Below are 16,764 nucleotides of genomic sequence, written 5' to 3'. Positions count from 1 at the left end.
TGAAAAATAAAGCTTTTAAATGCCTGCAATGTTCCTCAAAATCTTTAGAGGCTATAAGCAAGTCGTTAACGAAAGCATAAACAACTTCTAAATCTCGTGTGACTTTGCCTATAAAACATTGAAAAGTCATGGATAGGCATGACAAGTCATGCATATATCGAATTGTATACAGGTACTTTTGAATAAACCGAATGGTGTACATATGGTGGTTTTGTGAATGTCGATGGGATTGATTGGTATCTAATGATATGCCTTGATCAAGTCAATATGACTAAAAATTTTAGTACTGTGCAATGAGGCAGTAAAATCAGCTAAACATGGAATAGGATATTTATATTTTATCGTTTGTGTGTTTAATGTACAATAATCTCCTGCAGGTCTCTATTCTAAAGTTCCCTTTTTTGAAACCATGTGAAGTGAGGATGCATAATTGCTTCTCAATGGTCTTAAATGCCCTAGTTGCATCATAATTTGAAATTCTTGTTTCTCTATTTTTAGGCGATCTGGTGCTAACCGATGAGGTTTCACAACTTCAGGTGGACCTTTAGTTATGTAATGAAGAATTTTGTGTTTAACAGGTTGGTTAGGATCTGGCAGTTTAGTAATGGAAGGAAATCCTTTTAAAATTTTGTGATAAGATGTATCACTAAAGGCAGTTTTTACTGAATGAATATCTGCATTTTTCACACAGCCTACAGTCTGAAACTTTGTTTTTAAATCTTTGAGACATTTGTTTCTAAGATCAGGCACCAATTCAAAGAAATGAAGGACACCTGCTCCAAAAATGGGTGTACTAACATTTGCTATAAGAAAAGTCCAAGTAAACTGTCACCTTAATTTAAAATCCAAAGAAAGTGGTTTATTTTTATTTTATTTTATTTTTTTTTTTTTACCATAAACATGGATATTTGGAGAATTAGCAGCAAGAAGTGTTGTTGTGGAGAGTTTCATTTTTGTGAATTGTTTACCAGAAGTAAGGACACGTCAGAGCCGGTATCAACTAAGAATGAAATGCTTGTTCTGTCATGAATGAATAGGCGATGTGAAATTTGAGGCAAAGAACAAGTTGCCTCTATTCTTTGCAGGTTTCATTTTCCATCTATGAACAAGGTTTGATACACTTGTCTTCTCTACATGGTTTTCCAAAATGTCTATGATACCAGCAAACAGAATAATCTCTCCTGTTGGAACTGCTCCTTTCTTTATTACAATCTCAGCAATTTGCTGAGTGACTTTGAAAAAGGGAAATATGATCAATACGTTTGTTTGAGGAAAAAAATCGATTTAATCCATAAGTTCTTCTGGTTTGGAGGTCTTGAGGTGGCGAAACGTCAAAACCGAAAGTACTTGTAAAGATGTCCTGATTTAGCGAAATCCAGATGTCACCAATGTGGTAATCATTGTGGATCCTATGGGATTCTAGTTGCCCATATTACATTAAATGTTCTCACTGTATTCACCAAGAACTTTGAGCAGACATATTACACATTAAAAACTTATCTTTATTTCAAAACATCAAAATATGCATATTACTCCTCGAACAGCCGGCCTATATTTTTCATCTCTGCGCTTCTACCTAGGGTTGCCTTATTTACCGGCAGACATGCAAAGGTGCAAGGCCCATTCCTTATTGCTATCACCACAAAGATATGTATCAAGAGTCTCCAGAAATTTATGTGTTGAACTCAACACGTTTGCAAGTTCATCATTCAGTTTGTGCAACACTTTCAAGCTATCTTCGAACATCAAGTTATCTGCAGATAAATCATTACGTACATTATACAGTCAAAAGTCTTTAATTCGGAATGATCTATAATCCGGACCTCAAAGCTACAAACTTTCTGCGCTGCTTAAACGCGTAATGCTTGTATGCATGCACATAATACGTTTACGCATGTGCGTTTAATGTATAACTGACGATATAAGCTAAGCTAAAATTGTTTAATTATCTATTTCAGTTAATATTACAGATTGCATTATTCCTTAATCTTCTAATTGGACCCGGCTTATTATTTTTTGCAGACTATTAGAGCAATTTTATAAAAGTAAGCTTGAACTTTCGATTATGTCAAAAAGAATTACCAATTCTGTAGCTGCCAAAGGATCTACAAAGCGAAAGCATGTTAAGATGTTCATCAAACAAAAAGTGGAATTGCTGCAAAAAATGGATAAAAGCATATCCTTCGTTTCTCTAACCATTCCGAAATGTGTTTATCAATTTCATGCTGCTGTGCCGGGGGGGGGGGAAGAACTTCACGGCACGCAATGAACTGGAAGTTTATTTGTCAGCATTATCCTTATCTTCAGGGCAGATGTTTTTATTTTATTCGGCTTATAATTCCTTACTAAATAGAGTATTTCATCCCGATGTACTCCGTCTTTGATATGATTTAAATCAAATTCCTTGTCATTATAAATATCACGAATACACATCAAATAGTTTTCTGGTTGCAATTTTCTAGTTTCGACTATGCGTAATGTTTGCTTTACGCATGCGCGCGTTGAAAGAAATGTTTAATAAAGTAAACAAATAAATATTAACCTTTTTTTTGTAAATTTTGATACCCTTTAGATCATAATTGCTTTTTATTTCATAAATTACGGTTTCATATTTTTAATTGTATAATTTCTGCATGCCATATTACCAGATTTAAACTAATGATCTATAATTCAGAAAAACCGATAATCCAGAATCGCCGATGTCCCGACGAGTTTAGATTAAAGACTTTTGACTGTATATATATTTATTAAAGAAATATTGATTATATTATCTCCTAATATAAATTTAGTAGAAGTATCAAAAAAGAGGGAACCCATATGTAGGAAGTTTAATTCTGAAAATTTTCAACGTATATATATATGTTAAAAACTATTGCTGTTTTGTTTAGAAACATACAGCCCATCAACTGCTTTCAGATTATGCATTTGGTCTACATCCAGTTTGAATTTGAGTCTTGGTTTAGGACATTTTCACAAGGCAGGCAATCAGTTGAAAATGAACTTCACATGAAAGGCCTATAACTTCTGAATGAAGATCTGGTGAAAATGTTGCCTGAATACGGGATCTTTTGTATTCTGATCATTGCTTGACAGTCAGAATAATAGGAGTGTTGAATTTGAATCATATTGTCATTCATCCTGTTTTGATTAATGAATTGGGGGTTGAAGGGAATTGTTTTGAAAAACCTTTCAAGGGGGTACAGGAGGGACAGGTGTTTTGATTTTTTTGTAGTCCTCATTTTTTGGAACCTGTCATTCTTGGGGACGAGTTTTGAGCGTTCAAGTTCAATCCAGAAATGAGGTGCCAAAACCAAGAAGGGCACACACACCAAGACTCAGAAAAGCAAGAATGAGCAAGTTAAAGATCAAAAGGATGCTGATTTACTGTTTTGATAGCCAGGGAGTTGTACACAAAGAGATTGTTCTTGAAAGGCTTCGAAAAAAGGCCTTGTGTGCGAGACCAAGAATCAAAACCATCAGGGCTTCATCTCAGGGTGCTGCTTCACGATTAATGTGCTTTCTAACTCTGGTATCTTAAGTTCCAGCGCTGTTATATAAGACTGGTAAATTGTCTCCAATGCTGTGTGACTTCGAAGGAGACAATGCAAGATTGTAATTTTGATTGTATAAAAAATTATATAGATAAAAATACAGTCTTATTACTTTATTTACACACCTTATATTTCCATTTTATCATTAACCATTCCATTTACAAATATTTGTGTCTTAGTTTAATAGCAGACAGCAACCTGTGAAAGAGTGTACTTGTGAAGGAGACACCTATGAAGCAAACTTAGGAAAAGAAGAGGAAGGTGTTTTCTGTCAGGCTGTTGATTCAATTGATGACAAAGTGAGTTATTTTTCTGTGGGTTAATTTGATTTCATAAAATTTTATTGGACATGGAGTTATATATAAGAATATACATATAGAGATATTTCAAAACTAAATATTTGTACATTTTAAAAATATCGTGTGATTTATATTCTGTAAACTTTTTACATTTTTATTTTGGAATTTAATACATTTTTGAAAATTATTTTATAATATTTTGATGTTACTGTTCCTTAAAAAAATAATTTTGATATCCTAGGTTTTTTTTTTTTTTAAATATATTTTGGATTTAAAATGAAGATATACCACATGTGATATATAGAAACCTGTTTCGATGATGTATCTACTACATGCCAACAAATTGTATTTCTATTTCAGTCTTTTAATATTTCGTTACATAAAATTCAGCATTTTGATTTTATGTCTGCTTTCTAAATTTCAAGTAATAGCCTTATAATAAGCCCTGCAGTAATGGAATAATCAAAACTACTGAATAGTTTTTGTTTAATCCCAAGTTTTATTATTGATAGCAGGAACATTTTCATGGATTACCATATATTTAATTTTTCAGCTGGCCAAATTCTGTATATATTCAACAAAACAACATTTGCCCTAATTTTTATAAGCTTGTAATGTCTGTTTCTTGGAATGTGTCCAAAACTAAGGAAAGTAGTCTAGGTGTAAAGAGAAGGGCCTTCGGGAATCAAGAAAATACTTTTATCTGATAATCTTTTCAGAAATTTAAAAATTTCAAGACCAAATCCTTGGTCTAAACCGAATTATTGGCATGTGAGCCATTTTTCTTTTGAAACAAAGATACTCCATTTATGGGAAATAGCTTATATGCATTGTTCCAGAATTAAATGCCTAACATTACTTAATTTGTTTTGCATCCTTTCTACCTAAATTCATGGGAATTCAGAAAATTGTTAGAAACTGCTTTTTATAGTTTTTACTGAGTAATTTATGGTTTGTGATTTAGCAAACAAAATAAAATAAAAGATTAATTTAAAATTGGTAACCTTTTCTTTCCCTAAATGCAAGTAAAATGTAATTCCAGAAACATTATAAATGTTGAGGTAATGATTGTTCTGCATTTTTTATACTTTAAAAAATGAAGCTACCTAGTTAGATGCAAAAGTTTCCAGCTTCATATAATTCTAAATGAAATAAGAGAAAATTGTAATATTTTCTTTTACAGTATGATCTCCTTGTACCTTGATATAATTCTAAATGAATTGAGAGAAAATTTTAATATTTTGTTTTCCATTATGATTTCATTGTACCTTGATACTTTTTCATGCCATTTTTAAAGCAGCGCTGTGCCCCTGAAAAGTAATCTGAAAGTTAATCCTCAAAATGTTCCATAACTGCTCTTTTCATACCATCGTCATCATGAAATCTCTTCCACAAAGGTCAGATTTCAGTTTGGAGAACAGATAATAATCACTTCTGAACTGTGATATCAAGGTTTTTAAACCCACTCTATTGCTTTTGAATTGCATTAACACATTCCTGTTTTTGAGTTTTGGAAAAAAATTGCAGAATCCACCTTTCAGTGACTTTGTCCATGAGATGTTCATATAAAATATGCAAAAGTGTTGTTTTGGATCCAGTTTTGCTGCTATCTCTTGAACTTTAACCACCTATCACTCAGTATTTCCTTCTGGGCACAAGTAATATTCTTTGATATTGTTACAGATTTGGTATTTAAATAGGTAATGTTAGTTGAATTATAAATTAAATTGTTTTAATCCCCTTGCAGTGCAGCGTGTGAGGAATATTAAAGCTAAGCTAAGCCAGAAAATTAAAAATACAAGAGCACATGCATTTAATAAATAAACATCTCTTTTTGATTTCGAGGAAGTGTTAGAAAATTCTCGCACGTGATTTAAAAGATTATATAAGCGGCATGAAAACCTCTCAGTTCATTTTTGTTTTAAGAGTTTGTTTAGGAAACTGCTCTTGTTGACTGTAGCGAATTCGTGGATTAGCTTTCTCTAGCTGTTTTGAATTAAGTTCTGTTGAATATTTGAGTAGTTAAGAGATAACTACTGTGAGATATTGTAACACTGCATGAATATCTGAGGAAATTTAAGCATTTTTGTTATGATGATGATACATTTTGTTCATTTTCATCGGACTTGTGCATTCATTTTGTAACGAACCCGTATGCACGCAAGAATTTTTGGTGTCAGGAGTGGGGTTTGAATGCCAATAACAAGAGTGATGGAAGAAAAGGCAGTTGATATCAGCCTTTGCCTCGGTTAAAAAAGAAATGAGATAGGGACAGGAATCTGTTAAAGAGGAGATGAAAGCAATTAAAGGAAAGATGGATGCTGGTCACAAAGAGATGAAAGCCATTCAAGCTGGTCAAGAAGCAGTTAAGGACGAGATGAAGGCTGTTCAGGAAAAGATTGAAGCAGGTCAAAAGGAAATGAAAAGAGAAATTATCTGCGTAATAGAAAACAAGTTCGAGGCTATGGAAGGAAGAATAAATACAGTTGAAGACAAAGTTGGCGAAATTCAAGAAAGAGTTTCTGCGGTGGAGCAAAAAAATTGAAGAAAGAGTTTCTTCTGTTCAACACCAAATCGAATAGCAAATTGATGACTGGGTATCTGCAGTTGCTAAAGAAGTTGATACTTTAAAGAAATTTTTAGCGACGGCAAGGAACAATTCTGATAGTTTCAAATTTTTACCTAAAGCTGGTCGTCCTTCTCTGAAGCTATCCACTTATGATGGGAAGACCTCCTGGTAAGTGTATAAGACACAATTTTCAATAGTGGCGAATGCGAATGGATGGGATTCCCAAGCTAAGGCCTGTCAACTCGCCGCTTCTCATAGAGCAGATGCAGCTGATATCCTGCAGGCGCTTCCCGAAAACCAGACTAGACTTTGAAGCTCTATACGGTGCTTTGGGGAAAAAGTGTTTGAAAGACTACAGCAGACCTTTAACTAAAGTCCCATCAACAGATGCCCACCAAAACACTTCAGGAACTCGCCACAGATGTTGAAAGGCTGTCCCATCTCTCCTTTGCGAAGTGCCTGACAGAAACAAGGGAAATCCTGTCCCTGCAATACTTCATCGACAGCATCCAGGATCCTGAAATACAGAAAGCTCTACGAATGGCGGATGTTAAAGATCTTAAAAGTGCTCTAGTGTACGCCATGAAATTCGAGGCAGCCCAGCAAGCCACTCCTAGGGACCACCACCCAATCGGAGCTGCTCAAGCCAGGGGATCAAGTCACTGTTCATCTAGACGGTTTAACTGGGCAACTGAACGCCTTGAGATGGAATATTGGTGACAAGAAACCGACCGTAAAAGGGCTGGAACTGTGGTGCTGAAACACACATACAACAGAACTGCAGAACACCCCAGGGCACGGATGTTAAGACTGCTCCGAGCAAGTAGCAAGAAAACTAATTAGGGGCCATCTCGTTGGGCGGAGGTTGCCAGATACTGATAAGTCCCAGTTTAAAGCGCTTCAGATTTCTGCAGTGAGAGGCGACAGTAATGGACTTTTCATAATAAGACATATTAATGGATTTCCCTGCAATATGACAATAGATACAGGAGCCAACCTTATCATCATCCAAAAAGATTTGGCTCAACAACTGGGAAGCAAACTTATCTGGACACCACCCTGTGTTACCCTCCAGACTGTGTCCGGTGAGAAGATCGACATCGATGGAAATATAAACGTTAACATCACGTTTGGAAGTGCCGCTTACCATCACACGGAATATGTAACAGAGATTACTGATTCTTGCATACTCGGATTAGACTTTCTAAGGAAATACAATTTTTCCTTGGACTTTAACGAATTGCATTTTGCTGCTGAGAACATTGCCCAATTTGGAATTAATAATGAAGGAGTTAAATCTGTCCACAAAATCATAGCACAAGACAATATCACAATACCGGCAAGAACAGAAATTTTACTTCCTGGATCCATAGCCGAAAATAGAAATTTCCGCTACGGCATCATAGAATATCCCAATAACTGTAATAGCTCAAAAGGAGTACTAGTAGCCTCAACACTCGTCGACCTATCCAGAACGATTATCCCGGTGAGAGTCGCCAATGTAACTGAGAAGATGAGAGTTATTAAGAAAGGTGAAGTGGTTGCAGCATGTGCTGCAGTAACCAGCATTGAAAGAAAGAGTAACATCCCAGAAGCCATGTCCTCAGAGAGCAGTACATCAGAGTTATTGCAGAATGCACAATTAAACGATAAAGAGAGGAATGCTGCCGATTGCGTCATTAAAGATCTTCAAGTTGTTTTCTCCCACTTGTCTTCTGACGTGGGTCGAACCAGTTTGACACAACATAGAATCGATACCGGCGATCATCTCCCAATCAAGCAACATCCAAGACATCTACCATTTGCTAAACAGGAAGAGGTGCGAACACTGTTAAAAGATATTAAAGAAGGCGATGTCATCAAGCCTTCAGCAAGTCCATGGGCATCTCCCATCGTCCTTGTCAGAAAGAAAGACGGCTCAACAAGATTTTGTGTTGACTATCGCCGGTTGAATGAGGTTACGAAGACAGACAGTTACCCTCTTCCTAGAACTAATGACATTCTACACACTTTTTCTGGAAGCAAGTGGTTCTCAACACTAAAGAGTGGGTATTGGCAGGTAGAAATACATCCTGATGACTGAGAAAAGACAGCATTTACTATAGGACAAGGGCTTTGGCAATTGAAGGTGATGCCTTTTGGACTGTGTAGTGCACTAGCAACATTCGAACGCCTCATGGAGACTGTTTTGAAAGGTCTTTCCTACGAAGCCTGTCTGATATATCTGGACGACATCATCGTTGGAAAGAGTTCTGAAGAACATCTAGAAAATCTTAGAAAGATGCTTCAGAAACTGAAAGAAGCCATTCTGAAGCTGAGTTCTGCTAAATGCAAATTGTTCCGAAAGGAAGTGACTTGGGACATATCATCTCTGCAGAAGTTGTGTGCTGCACGGATTCTGAAAAGGTGTCAGTCGTTAAATCCTGGAAACGTCCCAAAAATGTCCATCAGCAGAGAAGCTTCCTAGGGCTTTACACCTACTATAGGAGATTCGTGAAGGATCTTTCTTCCATCACAAGACTCCTTAACAAGCTGACAGAGAGCAAGCAAAAGTTCTTGTGGACAAAAGAATGCGAAAATGCATTTAATAACTTAAAAGAACCTTTAACATCTGCTCCAATCCTGACGTATCAGCTCGACAGACCATTTATTCTTGACGCAGATACTGGAGCAAGTGCCTGTCTAAACTGGAAAGGAGTTACTGTGTCACCAGGAAGGAGTTGCTTGCCATAGTAAAAGCCATAAAGCATTTCCGTCATTATTTATATGGCAGAAAATTCCTCCTCCGCACTGATCATGCATCAATGACCTGGCTTTTAAATTTCAAGAACCCTGAGGGTCAAATAGCCAGGTGGATACAGAGACACCAGGAATATGACATCAATATCCGTCATCGCAAGGGATCATCACACGGAAACACCGGCACCCTGTTTAAAAGACCTTACCCAGAAAGCTGCTGATATTGTTCCAGGGTCGAAGCAAAATACGAGCTGCTGAGTCCAGTCACACGACAAATTACGACATCAACATTGGCTGATCCAGACCCATTTAGTGATGAAGTCAGGAAAGACCAGCAGGAAGACCGTGACATTAAGCCCATAATTGATTTAATGGAATCATCAAACAGAAAACCTACATGGCAGGACATTTCTATCTATAATCCTACAACAAAGCAATACTGGGCACTCTGGGATTCACTTCACATTCAAAATGGCGTCTTATACCGGAAATTCGAATCAGATGATGGGAAGACATTCCGATGGCAACTGATACTTCCAAGATCCCGGATTCCTGATGTCCTTAAAGAACTACATAACAGCCCTACAGGAGATAACTTTGGAATAATGAAGACCTGGCAGGGATTTCGTGAATGCTTTTACTGGAATAATGGAAAGTATGACGTGCAAAAGTGGTGCCGATCTTGTGATGCCTGTGCAGGTCAGAAAGGACCGAAGAAAGGCAGCCGAGGCAAGCTGCAATGTTACACCGTAGGCGTGCCTTTTAAACTTATTTCCTTTAACATCTTGGGACCTCTGCCACGAACTGCTGATGGCAACAAATACATACTCGTTGTCATTGATTACTTCACCAAGTTGTCTGAACCGTATCCTATTCCTGATCAAGAGGCTGTCACAGTATCTGAGGTGATAGTACAGCACTGGATTTCCAGGTTCGGAGTGCCTTTGCAGTTACATTCCGATCAGAGAAGGAATTTTACCTCAGCAGTAATCAAAGAACTATGCAAACTACTCAGCATTGACAAAACCCAAATGACGCCATTACATCCCCAGTCGGACGGCATGGTAAAAAGATTCAATCGAACCATACTTAATAACCTCATATTAGTGGTTTTTAGGAGCCAACAGGACTGGGACAAGAAATTACCACTGTTTTTACTGGCTTACCTCAGTGCTGTCCATGAGACTACCAGCTATTCCCCATCACAGGTGCTCTTCAGTCGTGACCTTCGTCTTCCTTGTGATCTCATGTTTGGTCGCCCTCTGGATGCTCTTTCATCGCCTGAGGAATATATTCAAGATCTCCAGGCTCAGTTTGAAGTGATGCACAACTTTGCATGAGAGCAAGTCAACTTGTCGATGAAGAAGATAAAGACCCGATACGACACAAGAGCTACTGAACATCAATTCCATGAAAGAGACCAGGTGTGGTTGTGGAATCCGACTTGATGGAAGGGACCCTGTCTGAAATTACAGTCACCTTGGGATGGTCTGTACATAGTCCTAAACAGGCTGAATGACGTCATGGTTCGGATCCGTAAGTCTTCAAACTCTAAACCTAAAGTCATTCATTACGACAGGTTAGCTCATTACTATGGCCGTAGTACGTAGTGTAAATAATTGTAAATAGTGTAAGACCGTGGTCCTTTTTGTTTCTAAATGTTTATTTAGTATTTGATTAGTATTTGATAGCATTTGATTTGTTTAGGTTAGTTATTGCATTTATTGTTCATGTTGTTTGTTATTATAATGTAATGTTTATTATTTTATTTATGCCTCACTTGTAAGTTTGGCTTACTGTTCAGGGATTGTACTGCCCGGGATGTGCAGTCCTTGGGAAGGGGGCATTTAAATAGGTAATGTTAATTGAATTATAAATTAAATTGTTTTAATCCCCTTGCAGTGCAGCGTGTGATGAATATTAAAGCTAAGCTAAGCCAGAAAATTAAAAATACAAGAGCACATGCATTTAATAAATAAACATCTCTTTTTGATTTCGAGGAAGTGTTAGAAAATTCTCGCACGTGATTTAAAAGATTATATAAGCGGCATGAAAACCTCTCAGTTCGTTGTTGTTTTAAGAGTTTGTTTAGGAAACTGCTCTTGTTGACTGTAGCGAATTCGTGGATTAGCTTTCTCTAGCTGTTTTGAATTAAGTTCTGTTGAATGTTTGAGTAGTTAAGAGATAACTACTGTGAGATATTGTAATACTGCATGAATATCTGAGGAAAGTTAAGCATTTTTGTTGTGATAATAATAAATTATGTTCATTTTCATCGGACTTGTGCTTTCATTTCTTAACGAACCCGAACGCACGCAACAATATGAATGAGTCTAATGGCTGACTTTCATTAGAACCATCATCTACGTATTCTTACCCCATGTAAATTGTTTTATTCATTCTTTCACCGTAGAGGAGAAGAATCAGCATATAGATAATTGAAAGTAATCATAGAATGATACTATTTAAACATTTCAGAACAAGGTAGGACATTATTTCACTCAGTAAACATGCAAAAAAGTTTGTGTAGGATTTCTCTAATGAAGCCTTCAAATTTATTGAATAAATATTGCCAGTACAAGCCTACAAGATAAATTTATTCCCAAACAGTTTTCTATATGTGATGCTGAAAACTTTTTAGATCTGTTTATACATTTTTTGTTTCATACAGTTTTGTTATATGTTGTCTGTCACAATAATCAAAATAGCTCATGCAGTTTAAACTTCCGTACAGTTTTGTCACCTTTTGCACAAGTTATATTTTGATTGTTGCTTTTAATTTCATAATTTTTGCAATATACATAAACAAGATCACATTACTTTCATTTTTGGGGGGGGGGGGTGGAGGGCATTTGGCATCCTTTTTTAACTTAACATATGGAGTTAAAAAAGTGAAGTGGTTAAAATAGTTCTCTTATCTTTTGTGTTGAGAATGCATTATGTGTAAATCATGAATTATTTTTAAGGGCATTTGGCATCCTTTTTTAACTGGATTAACATAGTTTCACATTTTCATTCTTGTCGAACTGCTTTCAGCATACAGCTATAATTAAAAAATAAAACTTTCAGATTTAAGTGCATGTGAAGTCACAGTTTCTGTGACTGATTTGTGTTTTGATCCATTTTCATTCCATTATGCCCATTTTTAGCGATTAAATTTGCTGCTACAATTGTAAAATTAAATGATTTTTTTATTTCGTATAAATAATTATTTTTAATTGCATTCCAATGTTGATGCTAAAGCAGGTTTTCTAAAGTCAGTTTCAGATCTTTCATTTTAACTCACAATTTAAATGTTTGTGACTGTACTATATATCTTTATTTCTTAACCACCCTTTGCGCTCGAGGCGCTTTTCTGTGCACACTGTCCATTCTGAAGGTTCAGTCTCTTCTGTACAATCACTTTGGCTTCCAGCTTCACTATCAATTATTCGGATTTTTCGTCTTCTTGCTCCTCTAACGTCGTCACTATCTTTATCACTTCCGTCTACGTTCTCATGGGCAAGCTGTCTATGCAGTGATGTAATTTTGTTTGTTATTGCCGAAAAATTAAACTCATCTTTTCTAGAAGTAACTTCTTCGTCGTGTTCCATACTTATTAGGCTCAGTAACTTTGAAAGAAATACTGTGATTGGCAAGAAGGTTGAGTTCGAACTGATGTCGAAGACAGATTCCTACACGCGGTCGCAAGCATTTTTGAGATAAGACATTTAATTGCATAAGCATTGCAAAGACAACCTTTATTTGAGATAAGGCATCCTTATAGCTATTCAGACACTTCATAATATAATCTACAAAAGGCCAAGTAGATCTCAAGCGATATTCCTTAGGTCAAACACAAATAAACACATCGATTCAAATGGTGCCTCTCAAGCACCACTCGAGTTATTGCATCACATGCAGTGGTGCCTGAGAGGCACCACTCGAGTGCAAAGGGTTAATTTTCTGCATAATATACATTGAAAAATTAAAATTTTATTTCAAGATAAGGATTATTATTTTATATGAACATAAAATAAGTTTTTTATGCCAGTTTTGAGGCTTCAAAAAGTGAATTGTGAAAAGTATTATTGTAAAACTATAGATTAAATTTTGTGTAAATAAAATTGAAATAAAAAACTAGAAGCAAAAGTTTCAAATTTTCTTCTATTTTGCAAATGATGGTTCCAATAGTTAATGAAAATTTAGCAAGAGATGATTGTGTGAAATAAACATACACATATGAGTAAGTAATTAGTGTTTACGAATGTGTTTCAAGTCACTTTACTGTTTCTTGAAAAAAACTGAAGAAGATCATCATATTTTTTATTCCATTATTAAATATAAGAAACTGAAACAAAACATAATTATGCAGGTTTTAAGCTGAATTTTTAATGTGAGAATCATCTAGTTTTATCATGAAGTTACTATCCCGGGTTATCTTGTGCAAGTGACCTCGTCTTCCATAAGGTTACTTACAGAAGAATAACTTCTACTATATTCAGAGTCTGCCTCTTCATAATGAGTATCTGAAAAAAGATCACCAGTGGTTTCACTTTTGCATGCAATCGCCATTTTTTTAAACTCTTTTGCAATGTAACTATCCTCACTCATCCAGCAGCCGCCGTATATACAATCAGGCAAAGCACGTGTCTAGTCCTGCCATCCAGTGGCAAAGCTCTCCAACAAAACATAGCAAACTGTTAATCAAATCAGAGTATTTTTAAGCTTCAGGCTGAGTAAAAACATGATAAAATAAATCATATTGACCAATTTTGCTACCACCAAATTTTCACCGAATAATAATTAATTACAATGTATACGAATCCACGATAACTCGGAGTAATCAGGGCAGTGGTTAAAATAGTTCTCTTATCTTTTGTGTTGAAAATGCATTATGTGTAAATCATGAATTATTTTTAATATTTCAGCTTGTAGGGTGTTCTAATCCTGTCGTGACTCCACGGTTAGTTCGCCCTTCTGTAAAAATTCCGTTTACTATTATGTGTGAAATGCATTTGTGGAGATTGAAGCATCATCATTCTTGTCCATACTGTGGTCTTTTTTGCTCTCAGGTATTATTCTTTTCAAAAATATTATCTGTTTATAAAATTTTAATTTAACATAAGATAAATTTTCAAATGCCAAATGCATAGTGTTAATTAATAAAATGTTATGGAAGATAATTACAGTGAAATCAGTACATGTGATAATAGTATCTGAAACTGTTAGTTTACTGTGAACTATTTGCATTACTGACATTTTTATGCAATTAAATTGTTTTGAACTAAAATTAACTTTACTTCTTTTCTCTGGACAATGAAATTTGTCTAAGATCGTAACAGAAAGACCATAAATATATAAATAGCTTGTTTTTTGACAAGTTTCTGTCATAATTTTATGTATGTAATCAATTTTTAATGGAAAAATACTCTGGACTTCTGTAATATTTATCATTTCTTACTAAACATTTAAAAGGATTAATCATGCTAGTATCAACTATAATTAATCCTAACAATAAATAAAAGCAGTTAATTTTAAAAATTGCTCTTCCAACAATTTTTTTATGATGTGATTTTTAAATGTATTGCATAATATGCTAAACATGCAAATATATTTTTTATATTTGTTCTAATTTTTTAATAACAAAATATTATTTACTACTAATGATATTTGCAAAATAAATATATAGATTTTCTTTGCTATCCAAAATTAGAGCATTTGTGTAAAAATTATAAGACAAAATGACATAGAGATGAAGTGAACATTAATTTGCATAAGAAACATTCTTGAATGTTCCTGGGCTGTTAAAAGTAATGTGTCAGATCATAGCAAGTAATGCTAATTTTGAATAAAAAGACATGGTAAATATATAGCTTACTTAAAAAAGAAACAATGTTACATTATGTCATGTTACTTTCAAGAATCAGAAAGATAGCTCACTCAAAACTTTGGAGAGGTATTAGTGGTGATAGTATTTCCTGTATTTCTACAGATGATTTATTTCCTACAACTCCAAGTGTATAGGAAAGTAAAAAGCTAGATTATTTGTAAACATTTCATCTTTATTTGTATGGATCTGGAAAGGCATCTCAAATGTTTACAATATTTTTTAATCTCCTGCAGAAGCAAATTTTGAAGCCTTTTGTCTGTATGGAAGCTTGACATATAACTTATTTAACTATTTTGACTCATTCATTTTGCATTGAAAAAATTCTACAAATATGTGTGTTTCAGGATTAAAGTTTTATCTATCATTGCAGATTTGCCAATTCTCGTGATTTAGATGAGAGACTTCCAGTTTCCAACATACTCCTGTCATCCTGATTTACAGCATATTTCTCCTGACTTTCTCTTATTCTTAAATTTTTCATGATTTTTATGTAGCTTATTTTAATGCGTCGTTATTTGAACCCAACAAAGTGATTTTGGGTATCTGAAAGTACTTGGTTTTTCTTTATATTGTATATAGAAGAATACCAAAGTCGTTGCATCTGTAAGACATCTGTGCTTCTGCTTTGTGAGTGGAAGCATATGTGTCCGAAACATTGCATTCCAGTTTTCCATTTACTGAATGCCACTGCATGTCATTTGGCATATGCCAACGAATACAAAGCAAGATTGAGATTATTTTGTTCATCTTACCACTGAGCACAGTGTCTTGTGCTTTCAAGAAATAGTTAAGGAATTACAATCTTTTATCTTAGTTATGTGTGTGAAATAAGTAAAATACTCATTACTTTTCAAAAATCATTCACAGATGACTTTCCTTCTATTATTTCATCAAGGAAATGTAATACATTTGCGATGTGTACCGTTTGTCATCACCATTTTTTGATTTTGCATGGTTGAAGGGCCTATGTTCTGAAATGTGTGCATACCCAAAAATACAAGGACAACCTGAATTGTATTGAAAAAAATGAAAAATTTAAATTTTTTATGAAAACAAAGATTCAAAAAGTTATTAATGCAGAATGCCTGTTCTCTGCTTTTGTACTGGAGCACAGCTTACCACTGCATCCAGGGTTCGTACGGTCCTTAAAAGGTCCTTAAATGTTTTTAAATCGATTTTTGGTCTTTAAATGTCCTTAATTTCGGCCAAAATCGTCAGAAGGTCCTTAATTTTAATCATCGAAATTTCGGTCTTGTTTTTACAACTACTATTTTTTAGTATGAATTATCATTTTAGAGGAATATTTTTGGAGATTCACTGATAAATATGATTATCTTTTGAATGAGTTGATGGGTTATAATTTGTTCCTATTTCTAATATAAAGGGGTGGGGTACTTGGACTTTCTGAGCAAGAAGTGAAACATAAGCATTTCAAAATTATTTCATTTTTTTCTAATGAAGAGCTCTTAAACAACTTTCCGCTTTTGTGAATGTGAATTCTTTTATAAAATGACTCGAAATTTGGTGACTTATCAGCATTTCGGCAATTTTAATATCACTTTCTATAGAAAATTTTTAATTCGGAGATCTGGGAATTTTTCGTCGATTTTTTAAAAAAATATTTAAACATTGATAAATTTAACCAAAATAATGGTAATATATTGCAATTATATTTAGGAAATAAAATAAAATATTTTTTTGCTGTCATATTATGAAGAGACATTACTTTCTGTT

General features: G+C 34.8%; 1 protein-coding gene across 1 annotated transcript in view; it reads left to right on the top strand.

The window, feature by feature from the left end:
- Positions 1 to 16,764, top strand: part of LOC118195909 (histone-lysine N-methyltransferase EHMT1-like) — a 115,657-nt gene that overhangs the window by 32,553 nt on the left and 66,340 nt on the right. The window contains exons 5-6 of the mRNA XM_035367249.2: positions 3,731 to 3,850; positions 14,069 to 14,212. Coding sequence (XP_035223140.1) covers positions 3,731 to 3,850; positions 14,069 to 14,212 — 264 coding nt within the window. The remainder of the gene's footprint in view (positions 1 to 3,730; positions 3,851 to 14,068; positions 14,213 to 16,764) is intronic.

Source organism: Stegodyphus dumicola, chromosome 2 (assembly GCF_044657685.1).
Source record: "Stegodyphus dumicola isolate Sdum_Otavi_A_Nest chromosome 2, ASM4465768v1".
NCBI lineage: Eukaryota > Metazoa > Arthropoda > Arachnida > Araneae > Eresidae > Stegodyphus > Stegodyphus dumicola.
The sequence above is the reverse complement of the archived record's forward strand: the minus strand, read 5'-3'. Positions and strand labels throughout refer to the sequence as shown.